At 39.0% G+C, this 25,093-nt stretch overlaps 1 protein-coding gene across 7 annotated transcripts in view; it reads left to right on the top strand.

Moving 5' to 3' along the window:
• RBM33 (RNA binding motif protein 33) overlaps window positions 1-22,761 on the top strand; it is a 98,582-nt gene extending 75,821 nt beyond the window's left edge. For 2 of the 7 annotated variants that reach the window (XM_027648383.1, XM_027648384.1), the window contains exons 16-19: window positions 7,156-7,359; window positions 8,768-8,956; window positions 18,956-19,044; window positions 19,243-22,761. In XM_027648383.1, coding sequence (XP_027504184.1) covers window positions 7,156-7,359; window positions 8,768-8,956; window positions 18,956-19,044; window positions 19,243-19,291 — 531 coding nt within the window. In that variant the 3' untranslated portion in view covers window positions 19,292-22,761. The other 5 variants (XR_003528477.1, XR_003528478.1, XM_027648385.1 and 2 more) reach the window with 5 other exon arrangements.
• Window positions 22,762-25,093: the final 2,332 nt, after the last annotated feature.

Here is a 25,093-nt window from a genome sequence, read left to right as displayed (position 1 = left end):
TGGGGAAGGAGGTAATGGGAGTTGTCTCTGTCAAGACTACACTGGGATCTTAAGGCAGCACAGAAGAGGGATTTGACTTGCCATTAGTTTTAAGTTTCAAGGAACATGAACCAGAAAGACCAGACATGACGTGAGAAGGGAAGCTGTAGTTGTTCTGGTTTCTGACATCCAGTACTGGCTTTCTATGCTACAGCTGGTGTCCAGCTGGGAAGTGCTCCTTCAGGAGCTTTGGCCCATCAGAAGTTTTGAATTGCTGATATTTTCCAACAGGAGCTTTTTCTCTTGGTGATTCTCTGTGTCCAGTCTTTGTTAAAATTCCCTGTACAAAAAATATCCCAGACTGGCAACCGAAAAGTGAACCAGGAAAGTTTACTCTAAACATTGTGTATCTATATTATGTGTTTTGTGAAGAGCATGTAAAAATGAAGGTATCGTCAGAGAGTATTGTACATATGTATTCCAGAACCTTGACTTTGCTGTAGCTTTGACACAATTTTTTTTTTTTTTCATAATGAGCTGGTGGGTGGTTGTACTAAAAAACACATAGTCATGATTCAACACTGATCAACTCTGTTTCTGTCACTCCTGGTGAAACTTCATGCAGCCGTGGGTATGACTGGGATTCTCTTTGGCCAGTCCTTCTCCCTGCCTTAGTTCTCCTCTCAGGCAGATGAGGAGACACTTCAGTTTAGAACTGTGTTAGTACATAGGATTAAATGGAATTAGCTGCTTTTTCTACGAAACGTTTTCTTCTTGCTGTTCTGATTCTTCATACACCATTAGGCACAAAAGATACTCATCATGGCTCACTGAAGCAGCGTAGCAGTGTCTTTTTAGCACAGGAGGGGAACTGTTTCTGCATTTTATTTATTTATTTATTGCATAGTCTAGTTGCTCTTGTTTGAATTAAGTTTGCCCCATGCAAACATTTTACGCTAGGAACAATAATCCATAATTTGCTGACCAGCACTAGAACTGTCTTTTCTGGTGTGAGCTGGGAATGCTTTGGTTCTTTTATCAGTTTTGTAGTCTGATGTAGCTTATTTCTGTGTGTACTTTGAGTCAAAACTAGACCATTAGTATATCTTAAACTAGTTGTTAATGGTGAGTTGTCTACTGATAGTGTATTGTACCCTGGTGGGAGAGCAGCTTTCTTAAGTATTGCTATTCTTGAACTTGGGGGAGGGGAAAAAAAGACTTTTAAAGGTCTTATAAGGCTTGTAAAAAAAAAAAAGGTCTCCAGGTGTTTCTCATTGGCACTTGACAGATTGAAAACAGATCGTCAACTGTTCAGAAACAGTGCTTGGTCATGTCACTGGGTTGTGGGATATTTGGCAAGTGATTAGGCTTCCTATTCCCAGGTCCCCAGTCTGTCAACCAGGTGTATGAAAGTGGTAAAGCATTTGGAGCACCAGTCACAGAGAAAAAGCTCTTTATTAGGGGTTTGCCTTTAATACACATTTCTCATAATTGTAGTGAGAAAATACTCATATATATTAGATGAAAGTCAGTCTTGTTCTACATAGTTTTTACTTTACTGTTTCTTTCTCTTGGTTACATGGGGATCACAGCTGTCTGTGTAGACGTCTGTCTTTTTTAATACAGTCAGTCACAGTATCAGTAAAATACAAGTTTACATATGAAAACCTATGTAGCTGATGAACAGTCATTTCTCTAGTCCTTAAAGTGAAGATGAATTTAATAGCCTAAAGGATGCTTCGCTTCCCCAACTTACTGTGATACTGTAAAGGCACTAATTTCTAGAAATATTGACTTAAACTGGTAACAGATATGGGGTTTCTCCTTTCTTACAAGAAATCAATTATGGCACATTTTTGGACTGAGATTTCCCTGCAAGATTTAGGTCTTCATCATGCTACAGAGAATTTGATTTATAATGCATCTAAGAAAAGATGACAACATTTTGCTTCTGTGTGTTATTTTCACACAAATCAACCAGAGTTTATTCCCTCTAAGTGCCTTATCCAGCATGCGCATCCCTTTACTACTGGATGATTTTGAATTAGCTTTACAAAGATTACATGGATAGACACAGCATTGTCGTGGTTAATAGAAACCTGTGCAGTGAGGTCTGTGGGCTGCAAGATCACTAACAGTGCCAATGACAGTGAAGTATGGCCTTATCGAAAGGAGAATTCATAAGAGGCTGCCCTGGGACACTGCACCACTGTCCTTCTGTGTATCCTGACAATGTTATCTGTCCTCTCAGTACGGAGTATCAAATGTCTGTCACGAGTACAGAAATTAATTTAATGTCACCTGAAGACATGCAATTAATCTTTTAGAGGTTTTCATAATACCTTTACAGAAAGAGTTGCCAGTTTGGCGGATTTGGATTTTGGGGTTTAGCAGAAGATAAGGAAAATTAATTTTTCATCAGGGTTAATACAAGCTAGCAGGGCCACAAAGGCTGAGAAAAATGGTTTGGGAATTTGTCAAGTGTTGTCACTCTAGAATAATGCTGCTTAACGTCTGATAGGTGTAATCAAGAGTTGAGATTTCTATAGAGGAGGATTAATCAATTTGCTCACTACAGAATGCAAGTTGGTGATACCATTCCTTCATGGGGTTTAAGAATGAAAATAAGATTTGATCTGTCAAATTGCAAGCAACTCTGACAGTATCAATAGGCATTTTTATCAGTACATTTTAAAGCATTTGTTATAAATAAATTTGTCCTGCTAATGTTGGTGGCAAATAAACTTCATCTTCATCATAAAACTGTCATAATGATTGTGATAGAGTGGAGGGCTTCAGCCTGCTAAATTTAAGCAGTCCCTCATAAAATTCTGTTTATAGAATTTGTGATCTCATATTTGACAGAACTCTATGTTTCTCAAAACACAACATTGACTGTAGATAGATATGTATAGTGAGAGACTGTTGAAAAACAGCCTCAGGGAATCAATTCTAAAATTCTTGGTCATTGAATGGCATCATTTTTTCTTTTTTAGTCCAATTTCAGAAGGTCAAACTGTGCAAACTTTTACACAGTAGAAGTTTGAAAAACATTGACATGTAGATCAAATCCATCTGCCTCCATCTTTTGAGATTTTTTTATTTACACACAGTATTTGAAATTAACTTGTTTTGGCACTGCTAACAATCTTGCTGAATACGTTTTATACTTTCCCATGAACAGAACTCCTGCAACTTGAAAAAAAGGCATTTTCATTCCTCCAGAATTAACTAAATAATGGTAAAGTTTCATTCAGGAAAACTCTTTCCTGGCTGTATAGTAGATGATCCCTGTGGGTCCCTTCCAACTTGGCATATTCTGTGAAGGCAGACCTTTTGTAAAACTTGGAAATTTAGAGCTTGAAGGTCAGAATGATTTATAATATAGAAAGTAAGGAGTAGACAATAAAAAAAAAAATTCTTCCTTTATTGGTTTGTAGACGAAGAATGGAAATTCACTTTTATGCAGAAGACTTCAGAGGAAATTTAAACTATAAAATCAGAGCTTGTATCCATCAGTCCCAGGTATCTGTGATGGACTATGGTATTCTACCTGGTTTCAGCACTTTGTGCATCAAATTATATGAGACAGGCCATGATGATGAATAGATGCATCTCTGAAAAATTTAGTGCTGCCCTGTACATCACAAAATACTAATGGAAAGAAATCAGATAAAAATATATTTTGACATGAAAAGGCTTAAAATTTTAATACCTCCTTCTGTTGCTGTATATTTAAATGTGGGGAGGGCACATTTAAGCTGATGAAAAATTAACAATACAGAAATTGTCTTTAGGAAAAGCAAAAGTTGATTTCAGACGAGCTAGAACTGAGACATTTTAAGCAGAAGAGTTGCTAGCAATTTAGCTTCTGTGATTTAGGTGTTGTTTGGGGCAGGTGCTGCAATACAGCTGCAGTGGACTTACCTGCTTGCCTGTAGCTTTGCTGTGTTGGTGCCAGCTCACTGTGTAGCTCATGAGTGAACATCAGGAGTCAGCATATGTAGAGTCATCATTACAATTGTATGTCCTTTCCTCTAAAATGTTAGTGTTCCGTGAGCATGTGACCTGTCAGTAATGCTCTGAGGTTTTGTAGCTTTAAGTCCAGATGTTAAAAGCTCTTTGCAGGTGTTTTGCTTGACTTGGTTTGTCATTGATGTGTCTGAAGAAGCCACTGGTTGTCTTGTGTCAAAGGTTAAAGGATGATGGTGGTGGTGAGTCTGATTTGCCACTACATGGTATTGCAGAGGTTGCTCATTTTGGCTCAGTGCTTGTCCTTGTACTGTCACATCTTTAACCAGTGAAAAAGGAATTGCTGCTAAAATACATCTTCCAAGGCTGTGTCATTTTGCTAATTAGGCACGTGTCACCTGGCAGTCACATTTGATTTTTATTTTCTTAAGAAAACCACCAGGTTTTGTCTTCTGTTGAGGCCAGGCTGCCTGCAACAGAAAATAATATCTTGCTGATTTGGAGGGAGCTCTATTAGTCCTTGAGCACCAAGTGGCCCTCTTGAAAAGCAGTGCTGCAGTTTCATCTCTGTTTCCCATCCTCAAGTCATCTCAAAACCACTAAATATTCAGAGCAGTAGTATAAAGAAAGGGGTTGATCCAGTTGCCTTTCCTTCCTTCTTGTTGCAGGAACAAGCAGATCTCGTTCCAATTTCTTTCTTTATTGTTTTGTGTAAGTTTTTCTTATTTCTGAAATACATTAATTCATTAAAAAGCTCGGAGATCTTTCTACCTTTTCAGGCTTTTGCAGGAGCATCATGTCAACAGTGAAACCCAGAGGTGGCATTTGGGACCCCAGCAGGGAACAAACCCCATCAGATTTTTTATCAGTGCGAACCAGTTGTGTGCTGATACCTTTGACTCTGTTACACAGTTCTGTGTTTTAGTTTTATTTGGTGATAATTGAGCTTGGTAGTTAAATATTGGGTGGTTGTTGGCTGTCCTAGACTTTTATGTGAAATGATTGTTTGCTTTTGAAGTTTCAGTAATGAGCATGTTCAGTGTGTTTTGTACCTGAGGGCTTTGCTCTCAGATGCTCTCCCAATGTGCTGGGATCACTTTTTGGTTTGGAAAGAAATGGTTGCAAATATTTATGGTTTTCACAGCAGGCATTTAGCAGAGATTAGATTTTTAACTCCCAGCTATAGTGTTTAAATTCCTCCTAGAATTTTTTATTCCTTTTAGTTTCATCATCTTGCAGCTGCTGTAGAGTTGAATAAAAGAAATTATCTGATCAGGGCATAGAGCTTATGGTGATGCTGATATTGAAACTAATACTAAAATGAGGAGGATTTAATGCTGGTTTCCTGGTAAGGTTTTGTGTATATGTTTGGATTTTTCAAGAGGGCTCTTGCTTTTATGTTTTTGAATAGTAATTGAAGAGAAACTCAGAAGGGAAAGCTTTATAATTTCTCACTAGTCACTGCTGTCCAAGGTTTGTATACAAAATGTTCTGTGAAGACGTGGAGCTATCCAGTTCAGCAGAGAAAAACACCCTGTATTTCATTCGAGGTGGGAAAGATGTGCAGATTTCTATGGCTTTCTCACTTTGGACACTATGGACAAAAGCCAGGACAAGGTTCAGGATTTTCCCTATGGCGGACTGTGCTTTTGAAGTGTAGATGGTGCAAGGAGCTGTGAGGCTCATTTGTCTGGGATTTATGTAGTTGAATTCTTGAGGTGTTGTAGCCTTCATGTACTTTTTAATACAGAGACCTTGATTTAGGGGTGTGAATTGTGAAGTAGTGAACTTGAAAACATGAGACCGTGGTATGTACCACTTGTACCAGATTATTTCTTACGAAATGATAGTGAAGGGACTTAGTAACTAGTGCCTTTTAGTAAGTGTTTCTTTTGCTTTTATTTAGTACTGAGAGGTAAAGATTTGTATTGTCAATGAAGATAATCTTTTTATTAGGCTATAAATCTGTTCCTTCTGCACCCCCGTATTTTGTCTCCTTATCCACAAGAAATGTGCCAGTATGAAGTCCTCTGGTTTGTGATGTGTGTTACAGATGCAAAGTAGATTTGGCTTGTGAATAGTTAAGGAAGGGGGAAAAAACCCTGTGTAAGTAAAGATGCTTTCATAATATTTTACTTTTTTTCACTAGATATGCCTTTTATTTGAGAGCTTTTACAGGGTTACCAGGAGTTGGTTTGGGACTTAGGCAAAGCCTTCACCCTGTAGATAAAATGTTCACTAGTATTTGAGTTCTAAAGTTGGAGTCCAGTCAAGGATAGATACTGCTGTTGAACCCATGCAATAGTATGATGCACTTTACAGATGCAAAAGTACCTGATGTTTTGTCAGGCTCTGCTGTCTCTTGCTCCATTAATTGTTTTTCAGTGATTGATCTGATCTGGGCAGCCAGACACAAAGAATCACCTGCTTGTAGAAGAAACTGAACTGTTTGGGTAGAGGCAGTGGAAGGGAATAATTTCAGCGCTTTCAGCTTTTGCTGTTAATGTGCTTGATTGCACTGAGAGATTTAACAAAGAGCTACACTGGATGAGAGAAGCACTGAGATGGTGTTTCACTGTGCTTGTGATTATAAATATAATAAGAAGTTTATGAGACAAATTAAAAAAAAACCAAAACAACCCTTCAGGAACTGTTCCTAGTACAGTGTTTGAGGAAGGAGACTGCTTACAAAGCTGCTGGTATAGAAGTTGGTAGAATGAGTATGGACTTCAAAATAAATACCAGTTTTTAACTGAAGAGAGGTTGGAGTTTTAAAGATGAGCAGAGTATTTGCCCGATTCTTCCAGCATTCACAGTTCTTTGCTCCTTCTTCTGCAATATGTATGTCTCTATTTAAAAAAGAAAAAAGTAATAAATAACACACACCATAGTTCCTCCCTGGGAGGAAGAATGATTTGGAAAGAAAAGTGAAAACATCTTGCCACTTTGTATACGAAAAGACATTATTGAACGTTATAATAAAGTCCAAACAAAGTAAACTGTTCTTCAGATACCATGGATTTATTTTAGGCTGAAGTGCAATTTCCAGGCTGAGCCCTTACACGTGCCTGCCATGGCCACCGGTTTGCTTTAGCAGGCAAAGCCCCGGATACTCTCTGAGTGAGCTGGATGTGGCAGGAGGCTGCTCAGGGTGAGGGTGTGCAGTGCCTGGACACTGAGCCGCTGTTGTGTTGTTGATTTCAGCAGGGGGGAGAGGATGCTGGCTTTTTTCACCCAGAGGGCCAGACCCAGCGGCCTCAACAACCCCCGGAGCCCAAACAGCAGCCAGTGCGGAAGGTCACTTTGACAAAGGGAATGCAGCAGCACCAACAGCAGCAGCAGGCACAGATCCATTCACCAGCTCCTCAAGGAGTCAAAAACATCCAGGGAATCCATCAACCTAAAAAGGTGATTTTTAGATGCATATTGCTGTGGAAGTTTCACTGTGTAGCTGTGTTGCTCTATTAATAACTAGCATTCTGTTTGTCAATTGGTGGTGCAGGGCTGCATGACCCAGGAGATGCATAATTGCATATAAAGCTTTTAATCTGGAGAGACTTGTTTGTACCCAGCACAGACTGGCGATGCCTGCAGGTTTCTTCATCTGCTGACGTTCTGGCCAGCACAGCACTCCCTGGGGAAATACATGTGTCCTGAGATAGCTACAGTAGGAGGTGGTATGCAACATACTTTCAGGCTTTAAAACCAAGAGGTTTTTTTGAAGTCATGTTTAAGCTTTTATTCTGGCTGTTTCCTGCATATGTAGGGAGCACACAGCGACTATTTCAGGATGCTCTTTGCTGAATCCCTGAAGTTGGTGTCACTCAAAATACTTGGTGATCTCGTAACTTGATGTTTTGCACTGATTGTGCACTGGGAGGAGGCAGGGAAGGGTCAGGGCAGCAGCAGCATGTGCCTTCTCTGCATTTGCAAGCTGGCACATGCCTTGAACATAGCTGGTATTTTGGGCCTTTAGTTCTTGGTTTTGAACTGTTGGCCATAATCTTCCTGCTTCCTGTAAGGATAAAGTTTCCTTGCTGATGCAGGAGAATGTGAAAAGTTGTTACCCTTCATAGGCTTTCCAAGTGGGAAACTGTGTTGTGTTGACCCAGTGTTAAATGTTAACTCTGTGTAATGTTTGTTACTCTTGTTTCATTGTTATTTTTCCTCTCTCCAACTGTTCAATATTTAATTTGCAAGAATTAAATCCATACATTTCCTACTCCAGAGTATGCTGTGGTGCCAGATCCTACAGGATTGGGGGGAGGGAAGCTTTGGAAAAAGTTGTTTTATTTAGCCATTTCTCCATTCTTAGAACAGACCAAGAGTTAGTAGCAGTACAGACTGGAGGTGCTTGAAGCAGTTTGCTGGTCTTGTGAGTACATTAAATTTACCTGTGGGTTGAGAAGAGAAAAAGGAGAGGGATCAACTTGTTTTTGTTGTCCAGACTCAAAATATGGGAGCTGAACACATGCTGCTGATGTGATCAGTGCTGAAAACTAGGTTATATGCTTTTGTCCGAGATCTTCCACTGCTTAGTTGATCAGTCTGAGCTAGGTCTGAGGCTTTTAGCCTGAATGCAATATATATAACTCCATATATTTGCTGCCCTTCTAAAAGAGGTTTGTATAAGCAGTGGATGAATATGTTAATAAGTGGCCTTTCAAATCAGCGAACAGCAACAAACTGTTTAAAATCAGTGTGTACTTTAATCAAGTCTTTAAGTAAATCGCCAACTTTTGTATCATCTGTCAAATGCAGTAAGCAGAATCACTAGGTAAGTAAATCAAAATACTGTTACTTTTGTTGTTGGCAGGTCATTATGCACGGCAGAGGCAGAGGAGTAGCAGGCCAGATGGGCCGAGGACGCTTGATGCCAAATAAACAGAACCTGCGAGTGGTGGAGTGCAAACCTCAGCCCTGTATTGTGTCAGTTGAAGGGCTTTCTTCATCAACTACTGATGTCCAACTGAAAAACCTGCTGATGTCAGTGGGACCCATTCAGGTAGGTCAACCTCGGTTTATCATTTTTGTGCCAAAAGGCTTTCATTCCGGAAAGCTCAATTAATTCCCTGACACTAAATACAATGCGTGTTTATTGGTAATTTATGTTTGAAGGCACCCCCACCCACACACGCTACACCTGGTAGCAAAGACAGGCACGTGATGATATTGCGGCACGGGAGGCACGGGAGGATTTTGCTAACCATCACATTCCTGCTGCAAAATTCTCCTTCATTGTGGAGTTCCTGTGCTATCTGACATTTTCTTAAACAATACAAACCTGCCCATGCTGTGAGGTTTTTAAAGCCAGATGATCATATCAAAGGAAATGTATTTTTGGTTGCTATTTGTGTTTTTATTGTTGGCTTGCACCTACTCTCTGTTTTGACATTTACCTTTTCCTGTCATCGCAGTCCTGGGGTAGAAGCACTTAATGACCACTACCCAGTGGACATTTTATACTGTGTAGCACCATATGCTTTTTCAGATGAAAACACAGTCTTCTTTGGAGCATTTTATTGATCCTTCATTATTTTAGAAGTTTCTCTTTAGTAGGGGCCTGTGAGCAAGGTTATGACACACACACACTGGTGTATCTGCTGTGCAGCTTCTGTTCGTAAACTGCCTCCTGGAACTGATGTGTCAGTTAAATGACTTATGGAAAGCAGGTGGTTTTCAAAGTAGTGAAGGGCTTAGGAGGCCCTGTCTGATTTATTGTTACTACATTTGAAAATATCAGTCAATGAATAATGAAACACAACGATGAGAATTTTATTTCCCAGTTTTGAGTGCTCCTTTTGACAGGATCAACATTTTTCAGACAAATACAATGCATGAATTGGAGCCTGTTCTGTGAGACTTCACTATTAGGGGGATCATCTCTCTGTTTCAAAACACACTGCTCTCCTAAAGATGAATGCTCTGCCTCACTTCTTCCCAATTTAGTAAACAGAATAATGCTGAATTATTTACATCGTCAATTCAGAGAGGTTTAATTTGTTTGGGAAAGCAAAACTACTCTCACAAAATACTTTGTGCCTTCGTGTTCTGTAGTACTCTAGGAAATTAGTCATACAGTTCCAAAGCACATTTATTCAGTGTTTACTCGCTGAATCTTGCATGAGAATATTAGAAGGAGATTAATAGAATCCCTGCAAGGAAATACTCGCAGTAGAGAGAAGTTATTGAGAACATCCTAAAAAATTTATTCGGGACTTGCTTTTTCGTAGCATACTCCAAACTCTGGTCTCTCAATTCAATGTTACAGACCACTTTAGAAAGGTGTATTTATAGGAGAACAAACCATAACTGATTTTCTAGTGGGATTTGATACATACCCGTGCCCTACAGAACTTTCATTCTTGCACCATCATCAACTGTACCTTTGGAAATTATGCTTTCTAAATTATCATCTGTTTTCACCTTATCAGAGATCTGGAAGTAGTACTTGAAAGAGAAGCTTGAATTTAGCTAATGATGCAGAATGATTTTATGCTAAATCTGCAGTCGAATTTCAAGTGTGATGTGAAGAAGGCTAGAAATTTCCTGTCATGTTCGAGACTGAATGATGTTTCACAAGTGTGGATGGTGAGATATGCAGGAGAGAAGTGATCCTTTTGTAGGGAAGAACATGAGACTGGTTCTACCATATACCATATTTAGCTTTAGCTTTGTTTTTTTACGATACAATGAGAAGTGGCACCACAAAAGTGTTAATGCAGCGAATGAGGAAGAGGCAGCAGCAGCTTTCAGTGACTTGGAGGACAAGAACAGAAAACAGAATGATTGAAAACCTGCATTGTTGCTGTTCACAGCAACCATTTTTACACAGATGGTGCTAGATTTTCAAAGAGGTCAACATCCTGAAGTGCATGAGTGGACTTTCTTGTGGCTGTAAGTTAATGTTCTCAGTGTTTGTGCTCAGTGCTGTATGAAATCCCCTGCAACTGGCAATGGTCGGGAGGCTCTGACAGCGAAGGGATACTCTGCTTGGTTATTTCCTCATTCTTCCTTCAAAATGTGTTTCATGTAAGTGACTTTGCAACGAGGAGTGCAGGAGTGAGCTGCTGGAGAGAGCCCCGTAGTGAATGGAAGGGCAGGTCGTGGCCACAACCAGAGAAAAGAGATCTTGGGTAGTGCAGAGCTCTGATCTTCTGAGGTGAAGTGTTGCAGCTTGATGAACTGAAATAGGATTTGGGGAGATGGCTATTGTGCGAAAACAGCAAGGTGAAATTCTAGCTGCTTTTTTAGAAATTAGGCAAGGTGCCCAGGTTTTTAGCTGGTGTTCTGATGGAGCTGAAGAAACAGTAAGAGGAGGGAATGGTGAGTCGGTTGTATCTGACTCAGTCTTTAAGGTGTAGAATATCTTATGTTTAGCTGTTGACTATATTCAGCAAAATTTTACTTGATCAACTGAGCTCTTGAGAGGATTTTTCATTTTACTTGTCTTTGAGGGAAATGCGCTTATTTTTTGCAGTTGTAAAGGAAATTTAAATCTGAATCAGAACTTAAGGAGTTGTTTTCATGCCTGCATCGTATCTTGAAATGACACATGTCAACTGTCCAACACCCAAATCCCTGGTTAAAGGTAAAGATTCACAAACTGTAGGTCATACACTTCTAATGTTTAAACAAGTGTCTTGCTTGAAAGCGATGTCCAAACACAACTCAGAAATCCAAATATCCCATGTATCAGTTTCTGCTGCAGTCAAGACATGACCATGGGAATGCCTGCACTGAGGCATAGCTCCCAGAGAAGGGGAAGAAGTACTTCCCAAGGATCTCTCTGCTCTTTGACAAGAAGAATAGATCATGAGCTCTTGTCCCACCTGGTAGAGGACCTCTGCTTAATCTTCACCTTCCATGCTGGGGCATCTCTAGAGTAAGTGATCCCACACCAGCTCCTGTTTACACATATCCAGATATTTGTTACAGTGTGTTTATCCTGCATGTGTTTTCTTGGTAAGTGAATCCTTACTGGCATAACAGAAAGTTTTAACTTTTTCCACAAATAAGTCTATAATTTATCAATGAAGTGAACGAGGAGGAAGAGATTACTTTCCTTTTCTGGCTACAAAAGTACTGCGTTTTTATTTTTAGCTTTTTCATGTCAGTATCATTTTCAAGGTACAAGTACCACATACAAACCTTGGGAAGGGAAGCTAAAAACTTCCCTTGATTTATAATGTTCAGTGCTCCGAACTTTGCCATCAACTTGCATTGACGTGGTGGTTCTGTGAGTCAGGGTTTGGGTGTAGCATAAGAGAAGATGGAGGAGACTTAGACTTGAAGTTGGAAATTCACCATTTTTCTCTTCCATACTCTAGAAATGAAGAAAATTATCTTTTCCCATATATAACCTTTGAAATACCCTCTACTGCCTAATCACTGAAGACTCTAATTCTTATCCCTGCTTCACTAAAGCTGCTTTGATATTAATATAGGAGAAAAAAATACCATTAATATTCTCAAGACACTGAATAGAAGAAAATCTTTGGGGTTTCAGGAACATGTCTTTCATCATAGCTCCATTTTACAACTCCAAGATGATGAAATTAGCAGAACAAGTGCCTCCTTTCAGTGTACAGTTTGCTGTCAGACTCTTTTTTTGAGAGGGTAAGCTTTCAGAAACAAATAATGTATCTGCAGTAAAACTTGAGTACTGAATCTAAAATAATTACATGTTATAAATAAAGTTATCTATTCCAAAGTGGTGGAAAGTACAGAAGATTTCTGAGCACATCACCAAAATGGAGTCTCCTGAGGGCTGTACTGGAGCAGTGACATTCAGTACATATCCATCCAGAACCATTTGATAAAGCAGATTACTAATAAGTTGCAAAGGTCATGAAAAACAGCGCTTGTATTTTTATTTTTTTTTGTACTCTTGAAACGTTTATACTGTCTAAAGAAGCTCGTGTTCAACTAGTTATTACTGCCTTCAGATGAATTGGCTTTTTTCAAGATGTGGCAGGTAGACTGGACCATTTGCTAGGTCTCCAGATAATTTGACTACTGAAGTATGGTTCTGTGCAGGTGTTTCATCATCATCTTTAGTCATGTTTTCATACATCAAATGGTTGCAAACATAAAACATCAGTGCAGAATCTCAGTATTGCTTTGTGAAGACTTAAGGTAATAAATTCTGATGCTGAAAAAAAAAGAGGAAAAAACTGTATACAAAACATTGTATATCAGAGGTGATGAGAATGTTGGAATTGTTGCTGTACTTGTAGTAGTTTACAAACATGGGGTTTCCTCTGGTTACTTAGCCATTTGTGATCTCAGAAAGGAAAAACAAGTGCAATGCTGATGCGCTTTGCTCTGCTTTCTTAGGGTGACAGTGCTACCTAGTGCTCAGCTGGGGTAAAGGCAGCTCTCTGCACTGACACTGCATTCCAAATTGCTGGATTTGTTTTCAGTTTAAAGAGGTATCAGTGGAAATGGCAAGCACATGTGGATGCACAGACCCAGAACACGAGGGCTCCTGCAGATCAGCAGGGGGGTTCTCCATGAGGCACAGCACACAAGATGCACAGGCTGACGTCGTGACCAGTGTGGTCTTTCTGCCTGAGAAAACATTTTCAGCTGTTGCAGAAGCTGTGGGAGAAGACGTGGGCAGTCCTGCTCCAGCCTTGGGGCTGGGGAAACAGGAGAGCAGTTCTAACAAGAGCCTGTCCAGTTCAGCCTTGCTGTAGGGCAGTATGGGAGCTAGAGATGTCTTTCTCCTCATCTCCTCTTGCATACAGAGATGGAAAGCTGAGCACTTTTAAGGACAGATAGTAGGAAGTCAAAAGTTGCCAAAAAGCAGGAAGGAGGGACAGAAGGTGGGAGAGATCAGTTGTGTCAGCTGAGGATGAAATGGACACATTCTGTCTCAGCCTCTGGTAGTGGCTGGGAAGTGTCACTACCAGGAAAGATGCTTCAGGTGCCAGGAGACTGCGAGGATAATAAAAATGTGTCTGCATCTATTGATGAGAGGGAAGAATAAATAGAATCTGATCGTTCTGTTTAGGAGGATCACACACTGGAGATGATGTTGGTTAGGAAAGTTTACACTTCTTTTGCATAGATGTTATTTAGCAGCTTCACATGGACTGCACTCCTAATGCCAAACTCGCCGATGGACTGAATGTGTAGTCTGTGGGGCAGTCCATTTACTTCAGTGAAAGAAATTAAGCAAAGAAGGAAACTTTCGTTCCCCATGTGTCTCCTATAATTGAATTGAGTGCTTGTTCCAGTCTCAGTCCTGCCTGCTTGGTTTCCATCTCCCAGTGCTCTGTTATCTCCCTTTTGACTTCTTCCTCTGTGTGTAACCTCTCAGAGTTTTGGTGTCCAAGATGTTTGCTTTTTGCAAGCATTCTCTCACTTTGGTACTTATGGCTGTCCCGCTGTTTGTTTTAAGACTCTGGGTTTTGCAGTGAAGCTTTGTTAGAGATTAATGTGCTGCCAAAATCATACCAGCTATTTCAATATTTTACAAGTGTGGATTTAATTACATAGTGTGTGTAAAGGAGAAATTTCAGTGCAGCGTAGATCTGCAGGCCTAAAGAAATCTCTGCAGAGGGAATGGTCCTTTTATGATATTCATACTTTAGTCACTGGTAGTAGTTCAGTTGCAGAAAAAGCCAGAGCTGCTGATTATTTTTTAAGTTGTCGAATTAATTAGTATGTTTTAAAACAGTTTACAGGCAAACTCTCAATCAAAGGTATGAGTGATTATGAAATACTGGGTTTTGCTGCATTTTCCATTCAACCCAAGATCTGCATCTTCCCATGGCAGTTTCTAAGGAAGCAAAAAAAGGAGACAGTCAAGATTGGCATGAGCTCTGTGCTGCCTAAATCCCTTCCATATAAGATACTCTTCTTCATCCCAAACTGGTTTTTTTATTTTTAATGCTGGTAATATGTCAGAATCTAATCTCTGTTCTCCAGAGTCAAATGGAAACCTGCCCAGAATACCTCTGATCTCAGGTTGCTATCAGGAAGTGCTTGCACTGTAGATCTGTACATCCAAATCTATAAAGTAACCAGTCATTTGAAATCCCTTGGAAGTTATTGTATGTATTGTCAATCCTTTACAGTTGAGTGGATCCAGGAAGGGGTTTTCATCCTCTGGTGAACATCTGAGTAGGTCAACTTAAAGAGAAGATGTGAATGAAGTTGTTTTCTCAGAACTGTGACGTTTGGGAGGAGTGTGATATTTCAGTTTAGGAATTCATGATAGAAGGAGATTCTAGTGGAGCACAGTGTGGCAAGAGGGAAGTCTCCTGTGGAGGAAAAGTGAGTGTCTTCCCATTAAAGGAGAGGTCAAGTGATGATGGGTAGAACCCGCTGGTATCCAGAGGCTGCCTGGCTGGTTGTTCCCTGCCTCCCCTGATTGGCCTTTCAAAATCTTTAGGTCTCAGAATAATACCCAATTCAGATCATATACCCAAACAAAGTGATTCTGCATCATTTTTGCTACCATAGTTTGAGTGCAGTGAAGGCTGAGAATTTGTATTAAAACAACTTAAATTAAAATTTTTCAGACAGTTTCCAAATGCAGAAATAGTGTTTGTGTACTCTTAGTTTATCCTTTGTTTTGCAGTCCTTAACTCTGGTCTTAAGTATAGGCATGTGTAACTACAGCAGCTGAGAAGATGCTGATGCTAGAAGTTACTGCCTTACCCTGGGCTGAATATATTGTGGGTGTTGTTTAGGCAGTTCAGTGAAGCATCGGATAGGTTATTTTTTGGTTTCCATAGTTGTCTGTATTTACCAGTGAAACTAAATCTGATAAAGATGCTTTTCAGAGACTTATCCAAGAATTGATGCCTTGTTGCCAAAGCACTGGAATATTAAAATGCATTTAGTGTTTTGCCTTTTGCCTTTCTTTTTTTTTTTTTTTTTTTTTTTTTTTTTTTTCTTTGGAAAATGAGGCAGTAATACAGTGTAAGAACATAGTACCCAAACTAGTCAGTCAATAAACTTATTAATTCATAAGAAAGTATAAATAAGTTATCTATAATAATATTTAGATACTTTACCTAATTTTGTTAATGAGTCTGTACTGTACCAGAATGTCTTCCTCTACTCAAATTTTTATATGCTAATTACTGAGAAGCTTTTCAATAATTTATTATCGTGACTGTATAAAGTGCAAAATCAAATTTTGCTTTTGTGCATCTCAAGAATATTAATGCAATAATAGCTCTGTTCTTGTGGGAAGAGTCACCAAACACAGCTTTGCTTTCTTCAGATGATCACAACAGGGCTGTGGAGCATAAAAGCGTTGGGAAAATCTGCTGTGGTAGTTGAGTGAGACCTGATGCTATGGTGAGGATTAGTTGGCAGCAGGAGGGCTGGAGGTGGTTCTGGAGAGGGGAGAGAAGCAGGTGACAGCAGAACATGCAGGGTGCAGCTGGCAAGATAAGTCCATGGGTTCTTTTGCAGCTCTTCTTGTCCAGCTGTTCACTAAAATATTCATCCTTTCAGTGATTCAAACAGGTTTTTCTCATACTAAAAGTGTCAACTTCTTTTTAACTGCAATTCAGAGATACTTTTGTTTTGTCAACTCTTACAGGTCTGTTGTTTCTAAATCTTATTTAAAGGCTTTTCTAGCCAGAAAAGTGGTGTCAGGAAGATGTGTGTTAGATACAGTTCTTTAAACCATAAAAAGTGAGATCAGGAAGGGAGGAGAACACAAACTTCAGCACCTCTGTCACCCACTCCAGCAGATAATCTCCAAGAGAAATGAGCTTTATCCAGGGTCTTTCACTGGTACTTCCTGCAGCCTGACTGTATTCTTGCTGCTAAAATGTGCTTAACTGTGTCAAGAGCTTTCTGATTTTAAAAAAAAAAAGTTATCTGCCAAGTGGTATTTTTTAAAGCTAAATCCCATTTCTACCAGCTCAGAAACTGAGAAGTTGCAGTGACTTAGCTAAACATTTTCATCATAGCAGCTTTCCAAAAACTATACTATGCAAATTAACCTGCTGATGCTTTTTAGATTTGCTGAATCCTTTAACTTTTACTCAGCTTTCACTTTGAAATCACAGGAGTGATGGAAATATTAAATATCTGTGATTTTCCTGCAGAGAGGGAAGTTCCCTGTCAATTACAAGAAGGTGAAAGGTAGCTACGCCAAAATTAATTACTTCAGAATCACAGATAGGTAAGTTATAGAAAGTGCCTAAGCTGAATTGTCAGGGTTAGATACAAAGAAATATGACTTATCAGGTACCAGGGCTCTTGTTAATTAAGTATCTTACCAAGAGTCTTACCTGTTCAAAAAAGATAGAAATAGGCAATTTTAATAGCAAATTTCATCTAGCCATTTGACATCTTGCTTAAAATGCTGCATTAGATTGAATGAACAGGGGACACATTAGTTGGATTAAAAATTCTTTCACTGAGAGGTCTTAAAGTATGTCACCCTTAAAATGTGTCAACAAGTGGGGTTGTATGTTGTTTCCCAATCAATAATTGTTTGTCTGAAGATCTGTGGTACTTTTTTAGCAATCTAGATGATGATGATATAGAATTTTTGCAGGTAAAGTTCAAAATCCTGGAGACTGACCATCAGTGCTGGAATCATCCAGATTGGGGGATGCTGCTGAGTTCCAGGCGAGATGCAGGAGCAGAGAATTAGGTTCATACCTAACCATCAAGAGGTTATGATATAGAAAAGTTTCAAGGTGCCTGTATACATGCATTTATGTGTGTGTCCATATATAAATTTATATAAAACTCAGCATAAAACTGTATTAACTTTATGTAGAAGCTCACACACAGAAAAGTCGAATGTTAGTAGTTCTTTATTCTGCATCCAAAGCCGTAAGAACAACTGAAAGCTGAATCAGAACAATTGTCTTTAATGGGCCACAGCATAGGCCATTAAACAGCCAAAATGTTCTGTGACATACTGGAATCACTGTGGCATGGAACTTTGAAATTACTGTTGAAGCCTTCAGATGTGTTTTAACCAAGTTACTGTGAAATCTCTGTGGCCTGTTTTCACAGGCAGTGGGATTTGAGGATCACAGTTTTTCCACCCTGAGTATTCTGTGATGCTGAATATTTGCTGGATGTTCTCATTGGTTGTTGGGTGTGTACCTACTTTAATGTGCTAAGCTTCATCTTCTCGAATTTCTGAAGTGTCTTTTTGAAAATTCCTCTAACTAAAGTGCTAACTCAAAGCATCAACTTTAATCTTAGTAAGTGTGATAACTTCTTATTACCAAGGCTACAGGACTGCTCTCTGGAATCATCTTGGCCCAGAGTTCCTGCTGCAGCAGGGAGCAGGGACATGAGTTCTCCCGAGCCCTCGCTGAGGTGTGCTGTAGTTTTGGAGACCTCAGTACTACATATGGGGTTTTGTCACAGAGCATTGTGAAATGCTACTCTCATAGCATGAGAAGCACATATCAGATGGACTTGCCTGGGTAGATGTGTGTTGCATGATTTCCCTCTACTAGGAGGACTTGGAAGTGGTGACCTAATCCATTTGATTGGGGTTTTGTGGTGGTGTCTGTCAAAATCTGGCCACTTATTTTGTTAAAACAGTGTGAGGATAATGCAGTCGAGAGATCAAAACCTACCACTTTTTTCTGTTTCTGCCCAGTTCAATGCATAGAAAGCCCTGATCCTTTAGGGTACATCAGGTAAATGACTCCAGGTGCTTGTGTGGGAAGTTGAGCTCTGACCAGTTAACATTTCTGACTTGGTGGGAGTTTGGCTCTGGGGTTTGGTTCATCTGTATGGATTGAATGAAGAGCTGTCACCTTTGCATAATGAGTGATAGTCTGGGTTTTTCAGTTGGTACAGTTCCTTAGTGCACCAACTCAAAGACTTTCAGCTGGGGTCCTGACTGCAGTCTCAGAAGTCTCTTTCCATTCTGTGGGGACCAATAAAAGAATTGAAATATGTTTCTGAAACAAAGAAATATGGCAAAATTTCGGTTGGTTTGGTGCAAAATAAGTGGTTATTTTATTATCTTTTTGGGTTTTTGTCTCTGCAGAGTTTACAGATGCTTCCTCAACAACGGAAAGCCATAGCAAAATTTAAGGAGCCAGCACACGCTTTAGCATTTCAACAGAAATTCCACAGGTAAATAATTAAGCGCTGCTGCCGCCTCAGTTCCTTCCCTCCCTTCAAAAGATAAAATCAGTCTCCTCTGCTCAATGTTTCATTAATCCAATCAAGCATCTATTTATTAGTGACCTTCAGAGAAACCTCCTTGCCTGTTCTCCACTCCCAGAATCGGTTTGAGTACCGTGTTTTTAACTTTCTCTAACCTTTTAACAGGCACATGATAGATCTGTCCCACATAAATGTGGCACTGATTGTTGAGTGATGTCTGCTGAGAGAAGCCCCAGCACTCACTGAGCCGTTCTGTGGAGCTACATGAGACACAGTGGCAAAACCATCGGGTTGTGAAACCTTTCAACTTAGTCTTTGGTTGCTCTGCTGAACTACAGAAAGCACGGAGATGTCCTCCAGAAGAGATGGGTTTGAGAGGATCTGCAAAGGTGGAATTTCTGTTTGGTTTCATCACATTCTGTTGTAACCACATGGAGTTAGAGATTAATTTTTTTTTTTCAAAATGCTTTCAATGCATGTAGACACTGTTCTTCAAGATCCTACTGTGTGACCACAGTGACTTGAGAGAGAACGTTTACAGCGAAAGATTGAAAAACTTTCTTCATAGCAAAGAATATTTGATAATGGTTGCTCTTATCTTCAGTGCGAGGTATTTGAATGAAAACTCATTTTTCTAAACAAAACACATTTAGTTGCATTGTATATCTGAGAGCACAGAAGGTATTCTTGCATAGATTTGAACGTGGTCTGTTTCACTGAATAGCAGTTTGCTGAGAAGCTTTGGAGGTGACACTGGAAAATTGTAGTTTCAATCTTTGTGAATAAGTCTGTCTTTGCATTTTTCTATTCCAACATAGACTTCCATCTTCTCTTTCCAAATCCAGTTATTCCATAAAACCCTGTGTAGGAATTACACTGCTGTATTTTCCCTTGGTTTTTAGAAACAGGGATCTTCACCCTTCAGCAGCATCGTGGGGTAGTGAACTCCAGGTTGTAATTAGGTTGTTTCGAATAACAAGGAAAAAGAAGTATTTGGTGGGTCACTCCAAAAATGTTACGCAGGAGGAGTGGTGCATTCCTGATAGTTCTTTTGGGCTAGTGTGTCATGGTTGCCTTATGCTTTATTTTGATTAGTTTTTTTCTTTGAGATTTATTTTGTGATTGATGCTGAACCATAAGAAACCCATAACTGAAAGGACTTGTTTTGATGTGCTGTTCCCAATACGTGTAGGACTATAAGGACATTGTAAATCTCTGATGAACATGTCAGATCCCAAAAATTCTTTGCAAACATTAAGAAGCTTTTATTTTACTCAAAGTGAAATTCATAATATTTCCTTTTGGTTAGAACCATCTAGATGGTGTTGCCAAAGGAACAATTTTTTCAGTTACTTCTGAATAAACTTATTAAAATGTCATCTTTATATTGGATTCCAGTTTTTATGAACATTTCCTTAGTTTTTAGACCATGAGCTTTTGCTTCATGCTTTATTTTAAGAATACTCTTAAGCATTCCACCTACTATTTGAAGGGGGGGCACTTACAGAAACCTTGTAGGTTTGTTACCTGAGTGACCGCAGAAGAACACTGTTGGTATGTAAAGAAAGAGCTATGAATGGGGTCCAAAATAGGTGTGCCAGGTGGAAAAGTTTGAGCTAAGCAAATTTATAGTACTGTAGATTTTAATTTTTTTAAAATTTTTTTTTGAGTTAGTGGTAACGAAGTCACAAATGCCTGATTGGCTTTCTTACACTTTTGGTCCAGATTTTCAATTAAGTATAAGTTACCAAAAATAATGATTGAATAAGTATTGTCAAAAGTCTTCTAGGTAAACCTGCTCTCTGTTCACTGTAATAACATGATACCTTTGGAAATACTGTGCTGGGGAAAACGATTGAGAGAATACCCTAAGTCCATTTACAACTTGATAACGAGACACAGTAATATGATGGGAAATTTTCATGAAAGTGAGGTTTACACCCAGCTGCGTCTTTCCCCATTTATGCATAATGCTTAATAACAGCCAACACAGCTACTATACATAAAGTGCTATTAGTGCTTCAGGGTAGACACAAGCCCAGGACAGAGCATGAGCTGCAGGCAGGAAGCGCCCGGTGGGACCCGACCCCGAAGACCTGCAAACCCCAAGCTGTTTAACTCCTCACACCATCAGCTCTAGGACCCTACACTGCCTCCCCAGGTTATGTAATTTTTATTCTTAAGAAGTAAGTGCTTTTCTTTAAAACAAGTCATTAAACAGTTACACTGTTAGGGAACAGCTTCTCTGCAATGAGAAGAATGGGAAGACATCTCGAAGTGGAGTGATAGCAGTGCGTGCCTGGAAATCTGGGTTAGATGCAAATGTCAGACAGGCCAGCAGCTGAGTTCAGCAGTAGGAACATCTGCAGTTGATCAGCTGTCCTGTCAGAAGCAAATCTTATTGGGGTTAGAGGGTTTCTTGGAGCCTAAGAATATGGGTTTGATTCAAAAGTCAAAGAAGTTTGGAGAAACACTCCTGCTTTGGGTTTTGAATCCATCCCAAAGAGGTTGAGGTTCAGCCAACTTAAGTTTTAAAAATTTTTATTCAGTGGGGTTTTATATTTTTTTTAATTCTTTTTTTGAGACAAATGTGTGGCTTTGGAATAAAGACATGAAATGGCCTCAGATCTATTTAAATGTAGGAGTGGCATAAGCAATGCCTGTTTAATGTCTAGATGCATCCTCTTTAACAGCAGTTGCAGTAGATTACTGCTTGTGCATAGGCAGGATATGGGTGGATTGCTGGGGTTTAATTTAGCTGCTTACTGCAGTACCTGGATATTTACTGTATGTAAACATACTATATGTATGTATGTCTGTATTTGTTCTATTATACACATACATACATACTCACACCCTCTGCTGTCACTGTGTCTCTCTAAAATCTTAAAAAAACTCAGTAGCAAAAGTAGCAGTTAGGTGAGTCATTTGTTAAAATGTTTGTGTTCTCTTAGTTCTCAAATCCTAAGTTAAAACTGGATCTCTTGGCATTGATCAGTTTGGATGATACAGCTCTTTTAGATCCATTTGTTGTCTCCTCCCAAAAAAACCCCAAAGAAAGTAGAGGTAAAGCTAGAAAGAAGTGTTCTTGCCGTGTTCTCTTCCAGCACATAGATAAATCTGAGCATCTTAAGTTAACTTTCTTGGAAGATCTGTTGCAACCATTATCTTGTTCTTTCTTTATCATGAACTCACAATATGATGCAAAATGGAAAGAAAAAAAGGCATTTAATGTAGTATGTAAATATTGACCTTTTAAAATTAAAATGTTACTCAAAGTGCTTACAGTCAACCACATCTTAGCTATTTGTTAGTTTTTTTGTGTTGTCTTATCCAAATTTAATGGATACAGTTCCATAAATGTTGATGTGTTTTTGTGTATATCTTCAAATTTTTATAAAGATGATAGTAAGTCAATACATATATCCTGATCTGTGTATTATTTGTTCAGTTTTTATTAGCATAATTTTATAATTATTTTAATAGGCAACTCCAGTAGGTGATTATATGAAGCCGGTTTGGTTTTTTCCCCAAATTATTTTGTTTCCATCTTGTAGCACTGGAAAATTCACTTTATAACTAATCATATTTTGCCTTGACTAAAAGATTGGATTACCCATATGATCTGTGGTATATTAGTAGAATGTTCTACTTCTGTTTTATTAAAAAAAAGCCCTAAGACAACTCTGTCCTTTAACTTTTGAGGGGAAATGCAGTGCACTGTCAGACCAAGGCCTGGGGTTTGTAGGTTTGTTCCATTGTGCTGTACAGGTACAAATTAGGTCTGTCGTGTAATGTTGTTCTCAAAAGTTTGGGATATTTTGGTTTTGCACGTAATTCTGGTTGGTCGTGTAGCACGTTCATCTCAATATTGGCAACTGGTGAGGCACATGTGCTGTGTGATGGAAGGATGTGCAGTGTTGGAAACGCTCGGGGTCGGTGGTGCTGGGCAGGAGGAGGAGGAGGAGGAGGAGGGCAGGTCTGCAGCATCTTCATAGCCAGAGAAGCTGCCACGCAAACGTTCATCTCTGAGCAGTGGCAGAGAATAAATTTAGGCAGGGATACTGCTCTCAGCCCTCATGTATCTCCAGGATGACTTTGGGATAGAAGGGTAAATACGAGCACCCACTCTGTATGATATCTTCAGATGCCTAGCTTATTCCCCTAGTTCAAATCTGAAGATTCACTTCGGATTTCCAAATTACTGTAAGAAAGTCCTTCTAGCCATTAAAATGCCAAGCAGACTGAGCCTTTTAATTCTTCCATGTTAGGTTTCCACTGGAAGGATATAGATGAGAATTAAAGGTTATGTCAGAATAACCTTGGGGGGTGGTATCTTCAAGGTTTTTCTTAGCATTAGCTACTTGGTATAAGAAAAAAACATTTGCTTGGTGCTGAATTTTTTAATCTTTTTTTTTAAATATGGTACCCTGTGTCTGTTTATCTTGAAATTATGCAATTTTCCTGGAAGCTGCTGTAGGCACTTCCTGTCACTGCACACAGTAACTGCATGTCTGTATGTGTGTGTGGGTGTGTTGCCCTTGTAGCTGGGGTGAGAGGGTGGGTGGGAGACTGAGGGGTTTCTTTTTTTGAGGGTTTTTTTTTGTTTTGATTTGGGTTTTTTTTTGTCTTGTCTACTTGAGAGGTACCCTAGATTTGTTCTCTGGCATAGTATTGTGTTGTGCTTGTCCTTCCTGTAGTACTGTGTCTGTGATACTCGAGTCATGATACTCAAAAATAGAAATCTGGCTTCACCTGTTTGCTGTCAAAAACACATTTTTGTTTGGAGACACACAAAACCTTTCTTTTTAAATGCATTTTTTTTATGCTTTTATTTTTTATATTTTTTTAGCAGCATGTTTGATGAGAAATTAAATGTAAAGGAAACAAATCTTGAATGGATTGCAGAAAGTTAGCTATATTATAAAGGTCATTTAGGGTAACATAGGGCTTTTGTTTCAATGTTACCTTAAATAATGCCTTATCCTCTAATTAATTCATAAACATAATACTTGAAAGTATTTTACCTTCAATTAGTATCAAATCCTAAGGATTTTCTGTAAGGTTTTTTTGTAACCTGGTTTTTAATCATGGAGATGACTTATTATCCACATGAGCACAGGGTCTTGTGTACAAAAACAGATTCATATTGGATCCCTGCGTATGCCAACTTCTGGTATAATATGGTTGGGAAGGATCATTTTGGTCTTTATAATGCTGCTTTTGGCAGGGTTGGGGTTTTTAATTTAAAAAAAAAAAAAAGAAAACAAAATTCTCCATTTTCTACTTCTCTGCATTTGTTGGTGGAAAGTGTGGTCCTTTTTGCACTAAAGAAAACCTCAAGGGGAAAGTTAATCGCATGGGGTCTTTTAGGTGCCTGTGTTGCTCTCTCCTTTCTTGGTTGGATGCACTGATTTTTCTAACTAACTGGAAATGGGCTTTATACAAACACTTTTTCAACAGGTTACATGGCTTTTATTAATGTAACAGCACTTGGGTTAAGTGATTTTTGCCATCTAAATTTTAAACAATATTACAGATTACAAATATTTTTGTAAAAGAACCTATGTACAGTTACATGTAGCTGTATTGCAATGTGTGTAGTCACTTGGAAGATCAGTTTGAAACACTGCTGTATTAATGTTATGTTTGTTCAGGATTTTCTTTGTGTGCATCTAATGGTTTTTAATATGCACTGTATTTTTTTCCTAGTGTCCCTTGGGCTGAGTTTGGAAGCCCTTAGAGTTTTACTTCTTTTTCTAGAATAACAAAACCATTTGTTTGCAGGTTTTCTTTTTCAGATGATGAAGCGTCTTTCAACAGTTTAACTTCTAATGGACAGAGATTTTCACTTACAGCAAAGACAAGATGCTAACACTCATTTATTCACAGCTGATCTTCTGTACCGTTGCATACAACTTTACTGATAAAAGTTCCCTTGGAATAAGTCAACTTTCTTTTTTCCTGTGGTACCCTTTGCCTCTACCCCATGCTTTACTTCATTTCCATCTCATTT

Source organism: Corapipo altera, unplaced genomic scaffold (genome assembly GCF_003945725.1).
Source record: "Corapipo altera isolate COAL_440 unplaced genomic scaffold, ASM394572v1 47, whole genome shotgun sequence".
NCBI lineage: Eukaryota > Metazoa > Chordata > Aves > Passeriformes > Pipridae > Corapipo > Corapipo altera.
Note: the sequence above shows the minus strand (reverse complement) of the source record. Positions and strands in the feature narration are given on the sequence as shown.